This window comes from Notolepis coatsorum, assembly GCF_963971535.1.
Source record: "Notolepis coatsorum genome assembly, chromosome: 12".
In the NCBI taxonomy this organism is placed as follows: Eukaryota; Metazoa; Chordata; class Actinopteri; order Aulopiformes; family Paralepididae; genus Notolepis; species Notolepis coatsorum.
The window spans coordinates 16,882,091-16,905,967 of NC_140176.1; the positions used below are offsets into that span (position 1 = coordinate 16,882,091).

Below are 23,877 nucleotides of genomic sequence, written 5' to 3' on the forward strand. Positions count from 1 at the left end.
AAGCAGTGTAGGTTTAAATGCGTTTGTATTAGGGATGTTAGATATTGGCTTTTTTACCTATACCGATATTGTCCAACTCTTAATTTCCTATACCGATATCAACCGATACCAATATATGCAGGGTTCCCCCCCCCAAAACGGAATAATTTAAGGTAATTAACATTACATATATCTTGTGTAATTAACACAACATTATGCATACTTTTGACAATAAATAAAATCTGAATCTGTTCTTACTTGCTTGCCTGGGTAAATAAATGTTATAAAAAAAATTTAATAGATCATTTCCGATATCACATTTTAATGCCAATATCGGACATCCCTAGTTTGTTTAGGTCTGATGTGGGTTGGAGTGGGTATAGGGGAGGCTATTGTTGGCTACACCTGAAGCTCTGCCATGGGAGGTTTGGATAAAAATGTGTTTTATACATCCTAGTAAAGTGACATTTCAGTTTACTGCCAGGCAATTGCAGCTGATCAAGTGGTAAATTGGCATGTAGCAAAACACTTTTTTTCAGTCAACATACTTAAGAGATTGCAAGGGCTGTATGGTACGGAGTATTGAATTGGATAAAAAGATAGAGGAATTAAAAAGACGTTTAAAATAAACATTTTAATAAATGAAATGCCTTGGTAGCTTTGAGTGCTGCAGAGACTTGGTGTAAGAATGGAAATATTTTTCGAAAACTGACTGGTTTGCTACGAGAAGATTTGCATTGATGGATGACATTTTGCTAGAAACTTTACATTAACATGACCGTTTACTGTTGATGGGCAATATTACAGGAGCTCCAATAAAGTCCTACACTGGGTTCAGTACTTCAGCTGCAGTCACCACTGTTCACCATAGGATGGCATATCTGAAATTATGAGGCAATACCACATATAGGCCTATAAGTAAATAAATTCATTGTATATGTTCATTTATTCAATGTTAGTGTATAAGTAACATCAAACTGACATGAAAATAACTTAATAAATAATCGTAAATTGATTAAACCAAATGTTTTTTTTTTTTATCCACTTTTTCTCCCATTTTCTATATTTTCTCCCATCCCAATTTCGTATCATCCAATTCAACCCTCCCCTGTCATGAACGCTGTTTCTTGCCTCCCACAAGCCGGCTGCAATGTGGACTAAGTCATACATAGCACAAGTCCCCTCCGGTACTTGAGGTAACAGCAGTCGCATCTTTTCACCTGCGCAGCTCGATCTCTGTGGCGAGGAGTAACGTGTGGGAGGCTCACGCTGCCCCCGACACTTCCTGATTCTACTGCGCAGGCGCACCAACCGACCTGTAGGAGTCGCTGTCCACAACGCCCGATCCCCACCCATCAGTTTCCCACTCCCTAATACGGCCAATGTGTATTAGTACGGCCGACCAGCTAAACTGAAAGCAAATGTGGAGCGCTGGGCTCGAACAGGCGAGCCCAGCGTCTCCAGATTTCGTGGCGAGCGCCTTGCCCACTACGCCACGTAGCCGCCTTGAATTAAACCAAATGTTTAAAGAACAGTACCTCGACCAACCAGGTGGGACAAAATCATTAAATTCCTTTTGTATAGATGTATTTTTTTTGTATTATATTTAGCCTAATTCTGCATAGTTATAAAGCTCCTTAATTTAATCTTGCGATGTGATGTTGTGCAAGATATAACGCATGATAATACCCACTCAAATCCAACCCACATCAGACCAAAAGAACAAACAAAACGCAGTACCAACAGGATTTCTTTTTGCCTAGAGGTTGCCATTTGATGGCATTACATATTCTACCTTTAAAGAAAATGTCTCAGGGGAGGCAAGCGTAGAGAAACCTTTACTTTTTATTTATCACACATTTAGAAAATGAACCACACTATACAAATGTCTTCCACCTTGCAGTCATGATACAGGTGACACAATGCCCAATCCCAGCTGACCTCCAACACCCTCAGGACATGTCCGAGATTGAGTCAGTATCCAACTTCATTGACAGGCGACGGTAAATAGTAGTATGGCTACTAGGCTACATCTCCAACTTGCCCCGGTGTCACAATTCAGTCGTATCTGTATCCATCTATTCAGTGTCACCCCCCCTCCCGAGGTTCAGGTGGTCAGTTTGGGACCAGGCAACGTCCCGTTGGGCGGCCCGTGACCTGCCCCCCACCCCAACACATTTTTACAAGTGCTGCTTCAGTTCAGTCACACATAAATTACAAGAAGAGCGTTTGTCTTTTTCATTCATATCATTCCAGTGGGTCGTCTTATGGTGGACTGCACCAGCCTTGTATCAGTCAGTAGCCCAGTGACATTCCTTCCCATGTTCCTGTCACTGATGCAGGTAGGCAGTAGCATGCAGTAACCCTTTTGATGCAGGTCTCCTCCGATTGGCTGTAGGCTAATTCTTAAACGTTTGCGCTATGCAAAGACGGGGGGGGGTTAGAGAGTCTGGTTCTTATTTACACTATGAAAACATAAGAGAGAGGTGTTTGTGTAAGAGTCCTACAGGTAAGGTGATAGCAGACAAAGGACGGGCGAGTGTTACAGCGGGGGTCAAGATCCTTCATCACTGACACATGGGCAAAGAGGTCAGAGGCCCCCCCCCTCTTCTGGTTGTCCATCAATGCGGTCACATCAAAACACCCCCCCCCCCCTCTCTGTCTAGGTAGTGTGTGTGTGGCTTTGATTCTTTGTGTGTGTCCCGCTTTGATCACACACACATAACATGTCCGCCAGTCAGAGGGATCCATTACTTTATTACTTAGACATAAAAAAAAAAAAAAAAAATCTAAATTAAATCTAAAAGAAACCGGAGAATGCGGGAGGTTTAGGCCAGGTAGCTGTACGTGTCCTTCTCCCCGTCCACGCGCTCTAGGTACTCTTTCTCTATCAGGATGTCGATGCATTTCTGTCGGGAAGAGACGCAAAGAAAATCACGTTAGACAAAAAGCCAACAACCCAGAGAGAAAAGTCATAACAAGAGAGAACGTTCCTTTCAGACTGGAATCTGCTTCCGATTATTGTTGTTAACCTGTTGAAGACGTCTGTAACAAATACAGATACGCCACTGGAGTACTCAAACTGATGGACTGTCTGATGTGATGTACTTTTGGATTACTAGTTATTATAGAAGTTTATTTCAGGGACAATGTACCAAAAAGAACATTGGTCTCCGAAGAGAAAAGATGCATTGCACTAGATTGTAGCTTTTGCTATTTTACATCTCCAGTCCCTTGTACATACAATATAAAACAATACAATGTCAAACGATACAATAAAAACATACATTAAAAGAAGACCCTACTTCTCATTATGCACCCCCCCCCCCCCCCCTTAAGGGTACCCTACTAAAAGTGGGAACAGGATTGACTAGCTAGCAACTGTCCTTTCAGGTGAGCTTTGAAGGCGACATTGAGCTGCACCTCCTCATCTCTTCTGACGGACTGTTCCACTGAGTTATTGCTCTTACAGAAAAAGAGGACTGTCCAAACACAGTGTAGCGGAGCGGTTTAACGGAATCAAGTGCTGACACTGTTCTTGTAGCTCTGATGGTTACTTTGACTCTTTCATTTATTCATCCCTGTGGGGAATTTCAGGCGTCATAGCAGCAACAGCAATGAGGCGAGGAGGAGGTACAGGTAGGAATAAGGATCCAAACAACCGGGATAAGAAGAATAAAATTAAATATAAATAAAGATAAAGTTCTTATTTGCACTGGATCACTGGGTGGGCGAACAGGTGAAATATATGTATTCTATCAATGTCACTGCCCTCCCTGGTATAATATACAGATGTCTACCCCAGGTACAAGTATATATACTATAGCTAAGCCAAGTCTACCCTGTACAAATATACAATACTCCATACCTAAGTCTTAGTCTAACCTGGTATAGATTAACAGATCTCAGTCTTATCAATAAATATACATATATCCCCTTTGAATTGCCCATCTGAGGTTCTCCCCTTTTTTTCCCTTCCTATTGCTAGATTTTAGGGAGTTTATCTTCATTGGGGAAGGTCTGGGGGTGTTGCAAAATTGTGAATTTTATGTTTTTTTTTTTATTGTGGATCTATTGTGATGTTACTTGTTGATCTGTGAAGCCCATTGAGGCAATTTGTTGTGATTTCGGCTATACACATACATTTGATTTGATATATGAATGAATGTATTATGTGAGTCCATGGTGTGATGCCAGATGATGGTAAAATATGGTGAGAGAACGAGAGAGAGTGAGTGTTTACTTTGATGACGGGGACTCTGGGTTTGAAGCGGGAGGACAGCTGGTTCAGGACTTCAGCCAGTAGCTGCTGGTGTTTCAGAACCTTCCTCATCTTCATGATCCTCACGATGGCAGCCTGCACAGTGCACACAGACATTAGTACATGTTCCAAACTACAAGATACTAGTTATTGCAAATGTGATTTTACTGTCTCCACCATTGCATTATGACCAAGGACCACAATGGCTTGACGCTTTTTTGAAAATGTTTTTTTACTAATACTTTTTTCAGTAGGGTTGGGTATCATTTGGATTGTATCGATTCTGGTTCTGGTTATCGAATTTGGTTCTCATCAAATCTCTGTTCCGATTCTAATATTTTGGGAGGAGAAAATCTATTCTAATCTAAGAATCAAGACTATTCTACCTTTTATTCAGATTCAGGCTATAGTAAGTAAATTGTGAACCATTACATGAAGGTATCTTTTTTTCTTAAACTGCTGTGATTTAGCCTTTAATCTTTGCCATCCGTTTCTGATGCATTATGACAGGAATATATCAAAGGAGGCTTATTAAATTAATTGATATTGCTGTGGATAACGCATTGGAGGAGACAACTGTTGCCAAGGAATGTAAGCGGTTCACCTTAAATCACTGCTCAGTGACATTCATCCACTCTGTGCTCATCTTCCCCTTCATAGCTAAAGTGAAAGTTCTCTCTAATAGGATGTGTCTGGGGATTAACTAGACATGGTTGGTACCTCTATAAAAAAAAAAAAAATGTCATCTGTCGGTATATTCTTACACTCGAGTGTCTCGCATAGCCAGCTCTCTCCGGGTCCACGCTACGTGTTTCTACGTGCACAGTAACGGAGACTGCGGCGGTGCACGGAGGGTTGAAACAAATGCGTTGTCATATTGGAGGAGCTTCCTTGCTTGCAAGAAATACTCTTGATGCAAGTACTGCATTTCACAGTTCGATCTTTTTTGTGAAGCTCAGCTCAAGTGTTTGTTCAAGTGTGTTGCTGCCGTGAGCCACCGCCCGTTGTTAGCCCCGGTCCAGCAAAGGTAAACAACAGCCTCTGCTCACGGTGCTTTCGCTGACGCAGCCACGTAACCAGTGCAATGTCGTTTGTCCAAGCAACAGGGCCCTATTCCTCGTACCTGGTTCAACTAAGTCGATCAAAAGTCGCATTATCCAGATTCAATTAACCCGATGTTTGAATCCGCGCTTTCCCTGTTCCTCGAACGCTGATTCACTCTCGTTCATTCGAACCAGACTTGATACTCGGGATAATTGCGCGGCGCGCGGCCGCCTCAGTTGAAAAGACAGCAGATGTCGATCGCAGAAATCCTGATTTTCTAACGGCATTGATTGATTTAAAACTTTATTAACAGCTTGCAGAATGGGTACACTACAGTACGGCTCAATAGCCTCGCCGACAAGTTAAATGCATAATCTATAGGCTAATTTTAAATCCCTCATTACCCCAATCAATCAGATTATATTTATTTAAATGTGCCTGCTGGCAGTAGGCTTAATGGAATGAATAATCGAATGAGATCTATTGCTAGCGAAAATAATTAGTTCAACTCTTTCAGCGACCCGAAATAACGTGTCAGAGAGGCTTGGAGGGAGGCTATACAGTTTCACTATTAATCAGGTTTTAATCTGTTTCGGACATCATCCAAAATGCATTTAATTGATTAACCTTTGGTTTATACCAGTGACACCTCATGTTCATCAGTGCTTGAACAGATAGATGCATTTTCTCAAATTCATTAATGTCAACGGCTCATTCAATTTCTCAAATCCGTCAAACAGCGCATCTCAGACATTTTAATCCCAGTTACAATATCACAATAACGTGTGAGTTACAGTGATACAATTAAACAACCCACAGATTCAGATTCCTCATAATTCATAATCTACATACCATGCATAAAGCCGCTTAAATTTATGCTTGAATGACACACAATCCGGGCGCTCCGTTAAGCAAATACATCCACAGCCGAGAATATGAAACTAATCAGAGCCAAACGCCCGATAGGTTTCATTCATTAAAAATATCCCACGGGATTCACATTTGCAATGCGCCGTTATTAAAATAACCAGATGTAGTGTGTATCGCGACTCAGAGCTATGATTTATTATCAGCATTTTAGGTATATTATTTTACATTTCAAAAGCCCCCTCTAGAAGAACGAAGCACAAAAACATAATTCAGAATGGTATAGACTGTGAGAATTATTTCAGGAAGCGAGCTGGGATTTCTTTGAGAGGGCGTGGCCAAACTGGCCATGCAGGTCATCGAGCTAACTGAACTAAACCCTGCTCTGGAGCAGGTTCAAACTTTTTGATCTGTTGCCATAGGGATTTAGACAATCGCACGTCGGGGAATGGAAAGGTCTGGCTTAAGTCAAGCTATAAATTATCCGGCTAACTCAGTTAGCCAGGTACGAGGAACAGGGCCCTGGTCTTGGTAGTGGAGTAGATTATACCATAGATATATATAACTAGATAGTGCAAGGCGGCGTCTCCAGCGTAGTTCACCGGCGGCCATCTTGTCACAGGCAGCACGCCCACTCATAACATGAATGTCTATGGTGCATGTACTATTGAAATAGCTTGCTCAATTTTCAACCGATTTAAAAACGGTTTGGTTTATTAAAAACGTTATTAACGTGGATGCTTGGACATGTTGAAATGATTTTCATATGAAAGTCCATTATAAGTATGCAGTATGATAACTACATCTCGTTTATAACAAACCAAACCGTTTGAAAATTGTGCACACTATGGTTATTTCAATAGTACATGCACCATAGACATTCATGTTATGAGTGAGCATGCTGCCATGTGGCAACGCCGGTCTCCATTGGCCAGCAGCGCGGGTGAGTCATCTAGCCTTTATATATGTCTATGGATTATACAGCGGGGATAATTCAACTTTCAGAGTGAAATACTCTCACTGTCAAGCCCTGAATGGTAACAAATTATTATATTTGAATTATTATTATATAGGCCTATTGATATAAAACAGAGTTTACGGCCTGCAATTTAGAATCAGTGGCGTTTTCTCCTTCCCAAATGAGGAGGCAGAAAATTTCAATTTAGGGGATTCAGGAGAAAATGTAATGACTACACAAGGGCATTAAAGAGATTGCATTTTGGTGGGCAAAATAATCCTTTGCTTTACCACTGCGATTCCCGTTTTCCAATGACTGATTATGACTGTGTACAACTGGGCATGCAGTGCGCGCACACTAGCCAGTAAATGATGTAATCACCTGTATGAGCAGCTTGCGGTCCTCCTCGATGTTCTTGTGCGTCGTCTCTTGTTCCTGTTTCTGCTCCGTCTTCATGGGAACGTTGATGTTGACCCGCAGCTTCTTGCTGCGTTTGGGAGAAGAAGACCCAACGTTAACGACTTCTATTCCCACAGAAAGATGTACAGTCGCAGGCAGACGATAATTTTTTTTTAGAGAAACTGACTTCTTATATCCCAGGAAGAGCTTGATCAGAGTGTCCGGTTTGAACTCCGCCTCGTCCACGTTGGCGTTCTCGTCCTCTAGGACCTGAGGCAGGGTGGCATACGCACACATATTAACCCTTGTTTGGTGTTCGCATTTCTGTTACTCACCCAATGTTCGCGGGTCTGGTGGACAAACAACATTATTGGGATTTTAAAATGTTATAATTTTTTTTACAGTGGAATGTCACTTTTTATTAGTCCCAAGAGATCATTTAATTAATAATCATAAAAAAAGGTGACATTCCACTGTATTCTATTGCCCTCTAGTGGACAATAAGAAAAAGCACAATTAATTTGTACTCACCAGTAGTTTGGATTTTAACAAGATCTGCAACACTTGAACCAGAATATCCTGGAAAACAAACAAAACGTTATCAGTTCCTGGAGCAAAGCTTTGTACCAAAAGTTGAAAACAGAGTATTGAAAACCACTGAGGGGGTCGAGCTCCTGGTAGATACTGAGACAATAATAGCGACGCACTTTACAGATGTTAGAACTGTTGTGAAAATGACGACTAAAGCCTGTTGATCTCTGGATATCAACAAAAATCAAGCCATTTCAGATATCCAATCTGCTTCCTCTCAAATAATACACACAGGTTACTCTGATTGGCCCATCAGTCAGATCTAGCTGAGAGGACACAGTGCTCCAAAAGGGTCTCACACAGGCACCGTTTGGGGCACCCATAGGTTCTTGAGGGAAGAATAACTTCCCAAGTTTCCTAGCGTCTAGTGAACAGAAGGCCACGCCCCCTCAGCCTACTCCGTCTTGGCCGTGCCCAGAGAGGGTGTACTTATAACTAGGGATGTTCGATATTGGCTTTTTTACCGATATCCGATATACCGATATTGTCCAACTCTTAATTTCCGATACCAACCGATTCCGATGTTTCCCACCCAAAAAAACTGAATCATTTCAGGTAATTAACATTACATATCTCTTGTCATGGAATTAACACAACATTATGAATACTTTTGACAATAAATAAAAGCTTGCCTGGGTAAATAAAGGTTAAAAAGAAAAAATATATAATTTTTTTAAACAGATACCGATAATTTCCGATATTACATTTTAATGCCAATATTGGCCGATAATATCAGACATCCCTAAATAACAGATCCTTACTGTTTTGATCTGCGTGCTGTCCGTGAGCTGCTGGACGGTGTACATGTCCTCCTCTGCGTACTGCAGCAGGATGGCCATCTGGAAGGTGGAGGCCTGCAGGGTGTACCTGCGGAGACACGCCCACCACACCGAGCCAAACTGTCACCGTTTAACCCCTTCACTGCCGCACTACCAAACGGTTAACCCTTTCACTGCGACAATGCACAGGTTAACCCTTTCACTGACACACAACAGCAGGTTAACCCTTTCACTGCCACACTACAGAAGGTTAACCCTTTACTATCACACTACCGACGGTAACCTTTTATATTTCCCATGCTTGAATTTTCTCAGACTGATTTAATAACTCTGGAACAATTATGTTTCTTGAAGAGGCCAGTGTATTACTACACACTGCGGCTTATCTAGCGAGCCAGTTCCAACATATCATGTTCGTCTGAGAAAATAACCAAGAATAGAATAGAATAGAAATACTTTTATTATCCCGAGGGAAATCTGACACTTTGCAACGGAGGACTGTGTGTTGTGGACGGTTGAAAAGGTTGTGGATGGTAGAAACTGTTGGGGATGGTAGAAACTGTTGTGGACAGTTGAAACTGTTGGAGATGGTAGAAACCGGTGGGGATGGTAGAAACGGTGGGGATGGTAGAAACTGTTGTGGACAGTTGAAACCGGTGGGGATGGTAGAAACTGTTGTGGACAGTTGAAACCGGTGGGGATGGTAGAAACGGTTGTGGACAGTTGAAACCGGTGGGGATGGTAGAAACTGTTGTGGACAGTTGAAACCGGTGGGGATGGTAGAAACTGTTGTGGACAGTTGAAACCGGTGGGGATGGTAGAAACTGTTGTGGACAGTTGAAACCGGTGGGGATGGTAGAAACTGTTGTGGACAGTTGAAACCGGTGGGGATGGTAGAAACTGTTGTGGACAGTTGAAACCGGTGGGGATGGTAGAAACGGTTGTGGACAGTTGAAACCGATGGGGATGGTAGAAACTGTTGTGACAGTTGAAACCGGTGGGGATGGTAGAAACTGTTGTTTGCATGTTGTAGTGTGGTGTGGATTAAATCCGCTTTGTTACTGGACCTGGTGTGCTGCCAGTCTTCAGTAAGTAAATCAGCTACTGACTATGCATAAAAAATAGTTCATATCAAGAATCCAAACTATCCTTTTAAACACCAAGGCAGACCTGGCGTGATTTTGCAGTCATACATTTATTCCATTTGAAAGCAGTAGTATTAAAAATTATTATAATAATAAGAAAAATTCTCCCAAGTGGGAGTGCTGATCTAGAGTCAGCTTCAGTCTGTTAGATTGAATAAGGTCATGAAGACGAGTATTCCCGATCACTGAACCCAGACCAGCTGGGAAACCTCTGTGAATGTGGTCGCAGGTGTGTACCTGTTCTTGAAGCAGTTGGTGACCAGCTCCCCTTTAGACAGGTGGTAGAGCCAGGTCAGCTTCCTGCCACTGTGTCTGCTGGCGTAGAAGGCTGTGAAGCGCTGGTAGCTGCGCTCCAACTGGACAGGAAGACACAGAGAGAAGGGGAACTTAGGGGACAGTGATTCACATGTTTTGGGAGGTTTAAATAATAATAGAATACTTTTTTATTTATTTTTTTAAACAGAAAGATCTGTCCAACATATTTAAATCTCTCCATTTACAATGCCCTGTGAAAATAATTCCGTCTTATTTCTATTTGTTTCTGAAACAGAAATCTCACTGAAAACAGAAGTCTCTCTGAAATCCTGTGTGTGAGCAGCAGAAAAACAAACAAAACAGTGGAAGCTGGAACATGAGTCGGGAGGATTCCGTGGATAGAACACTAACGTTACCACGGAATACAGCTACCATAGTGCTATCTAAAAGATGAGATCAATGGTTCGTGTTTGTGCATTTCCAAATTGTGCCAACATGTCGCCCACTTCGCGTAACGTCCATATAGACTATTGATACAAACGTTGTGGCCAACAGAGTTGTGCTACATGGACCCAAACACTCCTGGCTTCATCAAGAAATCTGCCGTTCCATGAGAGTGCAGCTAGAGTAGTAGGTCATTCAAAATTTTCAAATGAAGGTAACCGGTGCCAATTTCTTCTAGTGGAAACCCCGATATATATACATCCAATATAAAGAATATTATGTTGCAGCAGTATTATAAAGAATTTGTGAAGGAACATGGGTGAAAACAGACCATTTTGCATAAAAGACTCATCAAGACAACTTTGTTTACAAAGGAAACCCTCAATGAGATTTGTACAGGAAAAAAGTGAAATATCTTAATATCATCAAAAGAATTTATTTAATATGATATATCACCTCCCTCAAAATTCACATTTATATGTATAAGAAATGTGTGCGCGTGCGACCGCGTCTCACCTCGGAGGGCAGGGCGAAGGTGCAGGATTGCTGGAAGGGCCAAGAGCCCGAGCTCAACACCTGGATGCTGAAGTCCACTGTGAGAACACATCATACACCAAGTTTCACAAGTGCACATAAACTTCCCTTTATATGCTGCATACACAGGCCATTCAGCAGACACGCTTATCTGTGTGTGTGTGTGCGTGCGTGCATGTGTATCTGTGTGTGTGTGTGTATCTGTGTGTGTGTGTGTGTGCGTGCGTGTGTGGTATTTACAGTCGAGAGGTTCCGAGTTGGTCAGGTGCTTCTTGAACTGTTCGTTCAGGTCTTTGCTGACTCCGATGTCCTGGAACATGCGCTGCAGTTTGGACGTGTATTCAAAACCACACGCTTGCTGTGAACGGAGAGAGAGAAGCATTTAGAAAAGAGAGATATTTGTTGAGCTTCTCAAACGAGTTGGACCTTTTCAAGCCAAAGTGAGAAGAATCGACAGGCTGGCAAAGGACACACAACACTGCTCAAGACCCCATGGGAATAACGCTATGAAGCAGAAGCGAAAGATGGCTGTTTTATGGGCTGTTTGGGACACATTGAACAGAAAGGTATGCACAGTGTGCGCACTGCCATTCTGATCAGTGTTGATGATCAACAAGAAGGATGTATGATGACAAACATATCACTGTAAGCCCCACAGCTAGTGGACGCACACCTGCTGTGGTTTACAACGAAAACATACGAGTGTAAACACAGCCTAAGACCACCCTGATTATAAGATGACACGACAGCCCCCCTTTATCTGCTTCCATATTAGGTTTTTTTTATAAAGAAAATATATGAATATAAATAGTATACATTTTGTGTGAAGGCAGTACAGTTACAGCCCTGCATTGACCTCGGTGAAGGATTGTATTGTAAAAAACCTTGAGTTTGGAGATCATGCTGGCCTCCGCGTCGTCGCTGGCGCTGTTCTGGTGGACCAGCCGCTTGGCCAACATCTTGGCATAGAACTTCTGGAACACATCCTTGTCCTCGATGTACTTGAACACCACCATCTGTGAGACAACAGACGCGACAGAGTTTAAAAAAACTAGCGGACGGCATTCTGTGTAGAGCTAGTTACACACACGGTGTGTAAAGGGATCTCACCACTTGGTTGAGTGTGTCCTCCAGTTCCGCTTCCTCTGGGTTCTTGGAGCTGAAAGGGCGTGAGCACATCACACACATCAATCTCTCGCCCACAACTACGGGGCTGGGTATTGTGGGGAATTTTTATTTATTTTATACTAATTGTGAAAATAATTATTAAAAACTGGGAGTTCTCATTGTGAGCATCCAACATTTCAATACCCTTTGATGGCGTTAAAAGGTCGTGTTCGGAATTTTGGACGCACTAGCGCCATTTCTTTCTGACTGAGGATAGTGTTCCATCTGTAAAGCGCTCTCTCAGCTCATGCTGTACTTCTGTGGAGGGCGTTCACGTTTCTCTTTGTTTCACAGAGCACAGCATGCTGAGAGAGAGCTCTACCGTTCCACCGCATCATCAATGAGTTAAGAAACGCTCCAGAATTCTGAATGTACCCGTGACTTTATTTGAATGGGTTTAACGGTTCCAACAGATTATTGTTTTCCAATGACTCACACACCTCTTCTTCAGCAGGGAATCACAGTATCGGGCTAGTAGTTCGGGTGACTTGCTCGATGACTGAGCCATCTTGGTGACGGCGTTGTTGTTGATGAATCGCCCACATGCCTGTAAGGAGACGTTACACACCGCAGCATCAGCAACGAGGACACGCAGTACCCAGAATAACCACACGGTGGCTATGGACTAGCTTGGTTTTTCATTCAAATGGTAAATGGTGCATTTACATAGTGTTTTTATCCAAAGCGCTTTACAATTTGTTCCTCACATTTTACCCATTCACTCACACACCGACGGCGAAGGCCACCATGCAAGGTGCCCACCCTGCTCATCGGGTTAAGTGTCTTGCTCAAGGACACTTCGACATGCTGGAGCGGGAATCGAACCGGGAACCTCCGGATTACCAGACGACTGCATCAGTCATTCGATCTTTATTTAATCTTGATGGATCATTGACAGCAAGCTCTCATTCTCAGCAATGTTGACAAAATACTATATATTTAACCAATTAAAACAATACAATTTAAATACTTATAATATATATAAACATCGAACAAAAAGTTTGGAAATTTGTGTTTGGTCGATTATTTCTCCGTTGTAACAATGTTTCTTGGCAATACATTTTATACCGTTGGAAAGTCTGTTTATTTCCCTTTTAAATGGTGCCCCATTTGTAAGGAACATGCATTTGTGGGATGAGCAGCACAGCCGAGTATGTGGGTTGCGCCCATGAAAACTTGACAAATCTTATTCAAACTGCTTATTCTGCTGTTGCTATCGACTCTTTGATTGAAGTCTATCAGTAACAAGGAAGAAACGAGACATATTGGCAATTTTACAATGTATTAATTTAACAAACAGTCAGGAGCCTTCAGTAGCGTGTGGAAGAACCATACACGGCCACAACAGCCTGGCACCTCCTCATGCTGGACACCAGCGTGGTCACACACTGCTGTGGGATGGCATTCCACTCCTCAACCAGGATTTGTCGCAAGTCAGCCAACGTGGTGGTGTTGGTCACCCTAGCTGCACGAATATCACGCCCAAGCTGATCCCACAAGTGTTCAATTGGGTTGAGGAGGTCAGGACTGTCATTCCATTCTCTCTACTCCCACATTCTGGAGGTAGTCTCTGATAAACCCGGCTCTGGGGGGCGAGCGTTGTCATCTTGGAGGATGGAGTTTGGTCCCAGACTGGAGATATGGGAGTGCCACTGGTAGGGGGTAGGTGCGGAAAAGTGACCATAGCTCAGCGTATAGGAAGGTCCGATCGAGGTCCATATCTGAGGAGGTGCCAGGCTGCTGTGGCTGTGTGTGGTTCTTCCACACGCTACTGAGGCTCCTGACTTTTTGTTAAATTAATGCATTTTAAAATGGCTAGACTTCAATCATCCAATAATCCACCAAACAATAGACAAACAAAAGAGTCAATAGCAACTGCAGAATAAGCTGTTTGGCATTGGCAGAGAAGATTTGGCAAATTTTTCATGGGCGCAACCCACATACTCAGCTGTGCTGCTCATCCCCACAAACGCGGCACCAGGAAAATAAACAGGCTTTCCAACCGTATAAAATGTATTGCCAAGAAGCATCGGTACAACAGAGAAACAATCTACCAAACACAAATTTCTGAACTTTTTGTTCGATGTTTATTTTTATTTTTTTTTACACAGATGCAGACTGTGACAGATGTATTGGTGATCAAATATCTAAACTGAGCAATGGATACCAGTGTCTTGAAATGCAGAGTGGATTGTAAGATGTTCCATGTGTTGGAGGCAGAGAAGCTAAAAGTGGACTTCCCAAGTTCTGTGTTAACTTTAGATACTTTAAGTACACGTCAGTTTTATGGTCAAATCCACAGGACCAGTTCAACAGTGTGGAGATATATAAGATGGAAGTTTTCAACCCATAAGGTTCACTTCAGTCTAAAAGTATGATTCAACCAAGAGGTGAACATTACAATCTATGCTGCTCCATTCTCCTGGAACCTATCACAAAGATATTTTAATTTGAATATAAGATGTCACACTGTAAACAAGAACAATAATTTTGGACCGGCCAATTTTTTTTTGGGGGGAAGCAATACTTTTATTCTGCACCTTTCTAAAAGCTCTATGGATGTATTATTTAAAGGATTGATTACTCTACATAAATGATTATCTATAGCACCTTTAAATAAAGGATACATTTTTTAAAGTATTATTATTATTAGTAGTAGTACTGACTTTGTCGAGAGCCGCCACGAAGCCAGCATCGTTGTTGAAAGCCGACATCACCAGAGCGTTGTACTTCTTGTGGACGTCCAGGGTGGTCTGGACATACACCTTGGGATCCTGGGACAGAGACATACATCAGTTCCAAACGTTAACTCTAAAATAATGCGTAATAATAACCGACGAAGGGGCTAAGAAACGCGTTGGAACAGGAGAGCGATCTCAGTTAGTAAGCGTTGTACTCACGTTGAGAGCAGCCTCGCCGCACTTCTCGATGGCCGCCAGCCCCTGGTTGTGGATGTGCGTCTCCAGGAGCTTCTTCAGCTCCCCGAGGCCGTCTGTGATCCGGGACACCAGGTTGTACATCCTCCCCAGGTCTGGTGGCAAGACGAGGGGGGGAAGGGTGAGAAGAGCGCAGGGCGTACGGCGACATTCATCATGTTTACTCCGGCAATATGGAATATGGTCAATATGTTTACACCGAGTTTAACCCTTTCACAACCACACTACAGAAGGTTTACCCTTTCACTACCACACTACAGACTGTTTTAACCCCTTGTCGTGTGGCAGTGAAAGGGTTAACCTTCTGTATTGTCGCAGTGAAAGGGTTAAAGTACTATTCACAAAATAATTCAAGGAAGACAGAGAATGTCCGAAACAAAAATAAAAAGGATACAGTGTTAATTATTTTCAATAACGAATCAATTTGAAATGAAAATCGAACAATGTTAAAAACGAGTGAACTGAACACATGTGCAAGTAAGGAAGAAACCATTTCCTAGTTCAAATGTCCTCAGAAGGGCTGAAAATCTTCTGGAATCTCACAATTCAATTTCAATTATTGGCGCCACAATATGATTTAAAACAGACTGCGATTATCTAGGCAACTCAATAAGATCATATTATAGATTGCTGTTAACCTTTGTGTTAAAGAGTGTATATTGTGCTAGTCTCCGCTTGGTGATCTGTAAGATTTAGCGAGCTAATGATATACATTATATAGTATTATTATAGTTCTAAAAGGAAAGAAACCATCTCACAAGACTGAAATAAATAAATGTATTAGTCCCATGGAAAAAAGGGTTTAAACCTAGATAAGAAGTTAGAAAACGGACAACTCAACATGTAGCTTTCAATTTGATGGTAGAGAAGATGAGATGAAAACACACACAAACACACAAGGTAGGCCTACCTTCATTCTTGTCGGCATCCAGAAGGTTCTGGAACTCTGTGTGGAAGATCTCCAGGTGTTTCTCTATGAGGACCTGCTCACACTTGCGGGCCAGCTCGTCCTGGGTGGACTCGTGGAGGTACACCTGCACCCGCCTCTGCTCCTCCAGGAGACGGGCCTCTGCCTGGGGGGGGGGGGGGGGCGACACAGACCACCACCTTATCTCCACGGAAACACAGACCACCACCTTATCTCCACGGAAACACAGACCACCACCTTATCTCCACGGAAACACAGACCACCACCGTATCTCCACGGAAACACAGTCAACCACCTTATCTCCACGGAAACACAGACCACCACCTTATCTCCACGGAAACACAGACCACCACCTTATCTCCACGGAAACACAGACCACCACCTTATCTCCACGGAAACACAGTCAACCACCTTATCTCCACGGAAACACAGACCACCACCTTATCTCCACGGAAACACAGACCACCACCTTATCTCCACGGAAACACAGACCACCACCTTATCTCCACGGAAACACAGTCCACCACCTTATCTCCACGGCGACACAGACCACCACCTTATCTCCACGGAAACACAGACCACCACCTTATCTCCACGGAAACACAGACCACCACCTTATCTCCACGGAAACACAGACCACCACCTTATCTCCACGGAAACACAGACCACCACCTTATCTCCACGGAAACAGTCCTACAGTCGGGCCATAGTTCTCCCTGGTCGGTGTATCGTGTCATGCTTAGCTACAAAATGTTGTTGTTTAAATCAAGGATGAAAAGTAACTATTAAAAGGAACACGCCAACATTTTGGGAACTTAGCTTACAGTCTTCTCCAGAGAGAGAGACAAGAAGATAGATACCAGTTTCCTCTCTGTGCGTTCAGTAGAAAGCTATCTGGCTGCACGTTAGCCTAGCTTAGCACGATGAGGAATGAGGACCAGGGGAAACTGGTATCTATCTGCTTGTCTCTCTCTGGAGAAGACGGTAAGCTAATTTCCCAAAACGTTGGCGCGTTCGTTTAAGTGAGATTCTAACCAAATGTTGAGTTTCCGTTTGATACTATATCACACACATCCCCGTTAACACATTGGGTGCCACGCCCCTTCCGGGAAGTGCCTAGGCCTTGCCGCCCATTAACCCCATGTAAACGCTCACCTTGTTTGTAGAGCTACACCTATATTTTACATTATAGCTATGGATCTAATAACACCGTCGATTGTCAGTGAGTTGCTTCTGGTCAACGTGCAAAAAGATAATTTTTTCATCCATACATTTCCGTTTTGAATATAGTTTGGGTGCTTCCGAGTAATCCCAGGAAAAATACGCGAAAATTGCATTTTAGTGGAATCCACTTATCACGTTGTCATTTTTCTCCCGATTATCGAATCTTCCTGAAATCCACGCTAGATTATCGTTATTATCCTTCCTCATTCACCCATGAAATGTGGTTTAGAGCGGCGCATTGCGATTGTCACATACTTGGATATAAATACTCCATATAGAAAAAGCCCTTCCGTGACATTTGTTCTCTTCCATAGCGGCTCAGGCTTATTGTACGGTACGACTATTTCATTAGGTTATGTTGCTGTATTTATGATGTATAAAAAAAATTATATATATATATATATATATATAAAAAAAAAAGGAGCAGATGAACATCTTGAGATTCAAAGTGAAAGGATCTTTCATTATTTCTCACTGCCAACCACAGCGCCCCGATGACAAAACCGGGAAACCCAACCATTGTTCTTTCCCCTCCTCCCATCACCCTCCCTGCTGGAGTACCTTCTTCATGTACTCGGTGACGGGGTTCTGTTGCAGGAACTCCGTGCTCTCCCGCGTGTAGAAGCGCTCCGTGTCCGTGAGGAACTGGCACTCAAAGTACTCCTTGTACACGGACAGCGTGGGGCCCTTGGCGAAGGCGTCCTCCTCGTTCAGGCCGAGCTCCACTGGGAGGGAGGGACAGACAGACCGTAAGTCTCAGGTACACACCCGCTCGTCTCCTTTTAACCCGTTCACTACAGACGACAAAGGGTTAACCCTTTCACAACCACACTGCAGAAGGTTAACCTTTCACTGCGACAATACAGAAGGTTAACCCTTTCACTGTCACGCGACAAAGGGTTAGCCCTTTCACTTCAAAGATGAACCTTCTGTAGTGTGGTAGTGAAAGGGTTAAAGCTGGACAGTGATATCATTATTATTATTATTAGGAAAACCTACTGGTGTAAACTAGCTATCAAACTTTTTGATAAGTTTGCTTTATTCATTCAAGGATGTGATCAGGACAAGATAAAAATATAGATAGATACCAGTTTCCTCTGTGCATTCATGACCGGTTAGCCTAGGCATTGTCCAACTAACAACTAATGACTAACCTGGCATGTCCGCTTCCATTCATTGTCCTAAGCTAGGCTAACGTGCAGCCCGATAGCTTTCTACGATAAGCTAATTTCCCAAAAAACTTCAGGCTGAGCCAAACATAAGCTCCGTTCTGAGCCTTTAGGGAGCGATGCAGGGAGAGAGGGGGGGATTAGCGGCACCCACCGTAAGACTGAACCACTCCGCTGATGAGCCTCGTGTTGATGGTTTCCCCGTTTCGCTCTTTCTCGATCAGCTTCAGCACTGCATTCGTTACCTGGCATGGAGCGGGAGAGAGGGAGAGAGGGAGAGGGAGAGAGGGAGAGAGGGAGAGAGAAGGCAAGAGGAGTGACTTAATGATGTGAATGGATCAACCACAGGGAAACCATACGCCTGCCTAGTGGAAGAGCATTTTAAAAACAGGGGAAACACATTCAACAGATCTGAACCTGGGAGACGAATACACCAGACATGGTGGCACCACACCCACCTGTTTGTTGAGCGGTCTGAATAAACACTCCCTCCACGTCACAAGAGCCAGCTGGGAAGAGAGAGAGACAGCAAGTGGTGAGTGAGAAGCTCAGATCTCCTCCTACTTGGGCGGCATGGTGGCACAGTGGTTAGCACTGCTGCCTTAAATACTTCGAAGCTTCGTTCGATGGGCATGGGATTCGAATATGAAAATGAACGTTTTTTTTCTTTTTTTTTGTGCAAAATCAACTCTGCCTCTCTTTGTTAACTACAACAAGCAATGCTGTTTGTTATTTAAGATGAGGTTGGACTCGGCACTGACAGATGTGTTCATTGTGCTGCTTTTATAAAGCCTCAAATGACGGCTTACAATATTTCATGAAAGCAAAGTGTTTCGTTTGTCTAAGATTTAAAAAGGTTTAAACTTGGGCGGCTACGTGGCGTAGTGGGCAAGGCACTCGCCACGAAATGCTGGAGACGCTGGGCTCGTCAGTTCGAGCCCAGCGCTCCACATTTGCTTTCAGTTTAGCTGGTCGTCCGTACTAATACACATTGGCCGTATTAGGGAGTGGGAAACTGATGGGTGGGGATCGGGCGTTGTGGACAGCGACTCCTACAGGTCGGTTGGTGCGCCTGCGCAGTAGAATCAGGAAGTGTCGGGGGCAGCGTGAGCCTCCCACGCGTTACTCCTCGCCACTGAGAGATCGAGCTGGGCAGGTGAAAAGATGCGACTGCTGTTACCTCAAGTACCGGAGGGGACTTGTGCTATGTATGACTTAGTCCACATTGCAGCCGGCTTGTGGGAGGCAAGAAACAGCGTCCGTGACAGGGGAGGGTTGAATTGGATGATACGAAATTGGGATGGGAGAAAAATATAGAAAATGGGAGAAAAAGTGGATAAAAAAAAAAAAGGGTTTAAACTTTACAGCACTGACAAAGTTGAACAAAGTGCTGTACAAGTCCCACAACATAAAACAAAAAAAATTAAATAAAATGTATACTTTTTTTAGTTTTTTTTAATCTCGAAGGTCAGCCCTAGCTGCCTCACAGCAAAAAGGTCCTGGGTTCGAACCCCAGCAGTCTTTTGCATCTTCTCCCTGTGTTCACGTGAGTTTCCTCCAGGTACTCTGGTTTCCTCCCACACCATGAAGACATGCATGGTAGGCAGGACTACAGATGAAAACTAGCTCATTAGCTAATTCTGGCACATTTACATTGATGTGGAAACTGAAGATGTTGATTAATGTGCACTGCCCCCATCATCCATGTAAAAGATAAATAAATAACTTAAACTTAAGAGTCCTTTCTCAGCACAGTCCAACGGTGTTAATTCATACTGGATACCCAGCTCGGGCTAGTTAGCCACAAACAATTAATTCTACCTAGGCAACTTTCACGCACAGGGCACACATACACACACGTGCTCACCGAATAGATCTCGTAGATGCCCTTGCGGCCTTCGTCACACTCCCGTCGGACCCAGTGGCGGTTGAGGTAGGCACAGATCCCGTTGAGCACCTTGCTGGAGAAACGGTAGTCCTCCCACTGCTGGGTGTAGAACTTTAACACACATTCATCCATCAGGTCCTCTCCGTCCTGACGGCGAGCGCACCGGTCGGCAGCAAACGGGAGAGAAAGGAAATAAGGGCACGAGATGATGGTGCAGGTAGAGGGAGAGAGGGAAGGAGGCAGGAGCCGAGAGGAATCGGGCTTCCCACTCTTATCCACAAGTAATTTTCAATAACACAGCAATGACTCGACAGACGGGGGATCACACCCCTAAAATGACTACGTTCCTTACTCCCTTCCCAACAAAGAGCCTGAAACCGTTTGCTCCCAGTGAAAATAATTTGTATCGACCCGGACAACAAAAAGCAGACGTTACCTTAAACGATAGATGTAAAGGGGCGGCTACGTGGCGTAGTGGGCAAGGTGCTCGCCACGAAATCTGGAGACGCTGGGCTCGCCTGTTCGAGCCCAGCGCTCCACATTTGCTTTCAGTTTAGATGGTCGTCCGTACTAATACACATTGGCCGTATTAGGGGGTGGGAAACTGATGGGTGGGGATCGGGCGTTGTGGACAGCGACTCCTACAGGTCGGTTGGTGCGCCTGCGCAGTGGAATCAGGAAGTGTCGGGGGCAGCGTGAGCCTCCCACGCGTTACTCCTCGCCACTGAGAGATCGAGCTGCGCAGGTGAAAAGATGCGACTGGGGACTTGTGCTATGTATGACTTAGTCCACATTGCAGCCGGCTTGTGGGAGGCAAGAAACAGCGTTCGTGACAGGGGAGGGTTGAATTGGATGATACGAAATTGGGATGGGAGAAAATATAGAAAATGGGAGAAAAAGTGGATAAAAAAATAAATAAACGATAGATGTAAACGGATGTAATTCTAGTTACATGAGCTAGTGCACATGAGCACAGTTTCAAGAAGCTCTCACTATGCGTGTAGCCCAGCCAATCAGCCGTTTGGGGCACAGGTCAACCTTCAAGATAGCAGCCGCTCTTTTAAAATAGGGTTTGGTTCATATCACCCGTACTATTTGGCCTTTAGCTGGTCTCTGAACATAACATTAGGGCTATGTTATCTGCCAGCTGTCGTGGGTAACTCGGCAGTTCGCATTCAGTAAAAAAGGAGCGTGGAAGTAATTTTCCGGTACGACAGCGTTTTCCGGGACACGTGACAATTTCTGTCATTGTTTTCATGTTGTGCGAGATGTGGCTTCATACACAGTGAACGTGACGGCTGTTGTGTCTCACCATGAGCAGGCTGGTCAGGTAGTTCTTGAGGAACTCTTTGAGCCTCTTGTAGAGCTCCAGGCCCACGAACTGGGCCCCTCCTGGGGTGCTGGTCTTTTTGGAGGGCTTAGCGGGGGGCGCGGAGCCCCTGCCCTGGCTCGACTGGTGCACGCTGGTACAATAGTTATATACATGTCTGACGGGGAGGGGGGTTAAGGTACAAACTTCAAAAACACAGATCACACACCACAGAACAGGCACTCTCTTATTTTAACCTGTAAATCTAGGAAGTAAAACACGATGGTCCGTTCGTCAAGCAGAACACGGCTACCAACTTCACCGGCAATCTGGCAGCTATTAGCAGCCACCGACAAGGGTGTTGGCTCAAATATGTCACTCAGAATCCGGAGAGAATTAGTGCCGTTTATTCTGCTCGACTGAAAAGGGAAAAGCTGGATCGGGATTGTCTCGTGAGTTGAAGCGTGAACGTTTGGAAGGAATGCAGTGATTTCAGATGTGCTGCAGCTTGTGATGAGTGAATGTAGTCATTTCAGATGCGCTACAACACACGATGAGTGAATGTAGTAATTTCAGATGCGCTACAACACACGATGAGTGAATGTAGTAATTTCAGATGTGCTACAGCTCATAATACGTGAATGTAGTAATTTCAGATGTGCTACAGCTGATGATAAGTGAATGTAGTAATTTCAGATGCGCTACAGCTGATGATAAGTGAATGTAGTCATTTCAGATGTGCTACAGCTGATGATAAGTGAATGTAGTCATTTCAGATGTGCTACAACACACGATGAGTGAATGTAGTCATTTCAGATGTGCTACAACACACGATGAGTGAATGTAGTCATTTCAGATGCGCTACAACACACGATGCCTCCAGTATTTTACCAGTAGCCACAGAGACCAAGCTTTCATAAGTGAGAGAAACTGCAGGGTGCCCCTGGCCTGGGGGATGTCACACAGTACCACAAAAACAAGTTTCTTACGGACAACCACCACATTCATAATAACTAAGAGATGCCCTGGCTATGGAGCTTCTTTTAAAGGGGGAAAGGATCTTAAGAAATGTCTTTGTGTGTGTGTGTGTGTGTGTGTGTGTGTGTGTGTGTGTGTGCGATGCAAGAGGACTCTGACCCTTAACACTTTGAGGGCCAACAACGAGATTTCTCGTTAGTTCATGCCAACCGTTGAGTGCCAACAACGAGAGATCTCGTTTATTTTTTTTATCGATTTCCATAAATTTTTCATCAATCTAGCCTCACGTTACCAGTGGGGATTTGAATGAAACGCATGGAGAAAAAAAAGTCCTGCTTCCACATTTTACTTGTCAAGACAAGCAACCGGAGACGATCCCAAGTAATCGCCCACCACCAGAACAGCGGAAAATTTATGTTTCCAGTACCCAGCGTTGGATCAATAAACGCGATCGATATTTGGAATGGCGATCAGGAATTGGAATAATCTTTTTGGAGAACATCTGATCTGAGGTAAGGAATCTATTTTACCAGTCTTGGGATAATCAGAGCTATTTTCACCTATATATCAGCGTGTGCCATATGTGTGTATTGTGTGTGATCAGGAAATAAGATAATCAATTTTTCAGCGCGCTTCTATAGCGTGCATAAGTACACATATACTATCGATAATCTAGCGTTTATTTGAAAACTATTCATAAATAGGCCGAAAAATTACAACGTGTTTTGTGTATTCCAGTAAATGGCGTTTATCACAGAATCTTAATTTTTTTTCTGGAACTTTCAAAAAACGAGCGTTTTTCAAAATGGTATAAAACAGAAATGAACCGATTAAAAAACTATCCGTTTTCGACAATGTTGACTGCAAACAAGTCATTGATAAGCGACGGCCATATTAGACACATAGCCATAATTTAAGATATAGTTTATGCGTTCGCAAATATGAGAGCTCTGTCATTGAAGTAGGTGGTGGGCGGCACGCAACGGGGTTCCGGGGCACCGGACCCGTGGCACTCAAAGTGT

At 43.6% G+C, this 23,877-nt stretch overlaps 1 protein-coding gene across 1 annotated transcript in view; it reads right to left on the reverse strand.

The window, feature by feature from the left end:
* Positions 1-1,806: 1,806 nt before the first annotated feature.
* Positions 1,807-23,877, reverse strand: part of LOC311238188 (cullin-1-like) — a 34,873-nt gene continuing 12,802 nt past the window's right edge. Inside the window, exons 3-22 of the mRNA XM_084326204.1 lie at positions 21,881-22,055; positions 20,548-20,715; positions 19,139-19,189; positions 18,835-18,925; positions 18,073-18,236; positions 16,270-16,432; positions 15,324-15,454; positions 15,090-15,197; positions 12,864-12,970; positions 12,367-12,415; positions 12,141-12,272; positions 11,497-11,614; positions 11,239-11,315; positions 10,261-10,379; positions 8,861-8,966; positions 8,040-8,087; positions 7,696-7,778; positions 7,491-7,596; positions 4,223-4,336; positions 1,807-2,888 (exon numbers count right to left, since the gene is read on the reverse strand). Coding sequence (XP_084182330.1) covers positions 2,808-2,888; positions 4,223-4,336; positions 7,491-7,596; positions 7,696-7,778; positions 8,040-8,087; positions 8,861-8,966; positions 10,261-10,379; positions 11,239-11,315; positions 11,497-11,614; positions 12,141-12,272; positions 12,367-12,415; positions 12,864-12,970; positions 15,090-15,197; positions 15,324-15,454; positions 16,270-16,432; positions 18,073-18,236; positions 18,835-18,925; positions 19,139-19,189; positions 20,548-20,715; positions 21,881-22,055 — 2,191 coding nt within the window. The 3' untranslated portion in view covers positions 1,807-2,807. The remainder of the gene's footprint in view (positions 2,889-4,222; positions 4,337-7,490; positions 7,597-7,695; positions 7,779-8,039; positions 8,088-8,860; positions 8,967-10,260; positions 10,380-11,238; positions 11,316-11,496; positions 11,615-12,140; positions 12,273-12,366; positions 12,416-12,863; positions 12,971-15,089; positions 15,198-15,323; positions 15,455-16,269; positions 16,433-18,072; positions 18,237-18,834; positions 18,926-19,138; positions 19,190-20,547; positions 20,716-21,880; positions 22,056-23,877) is intronic.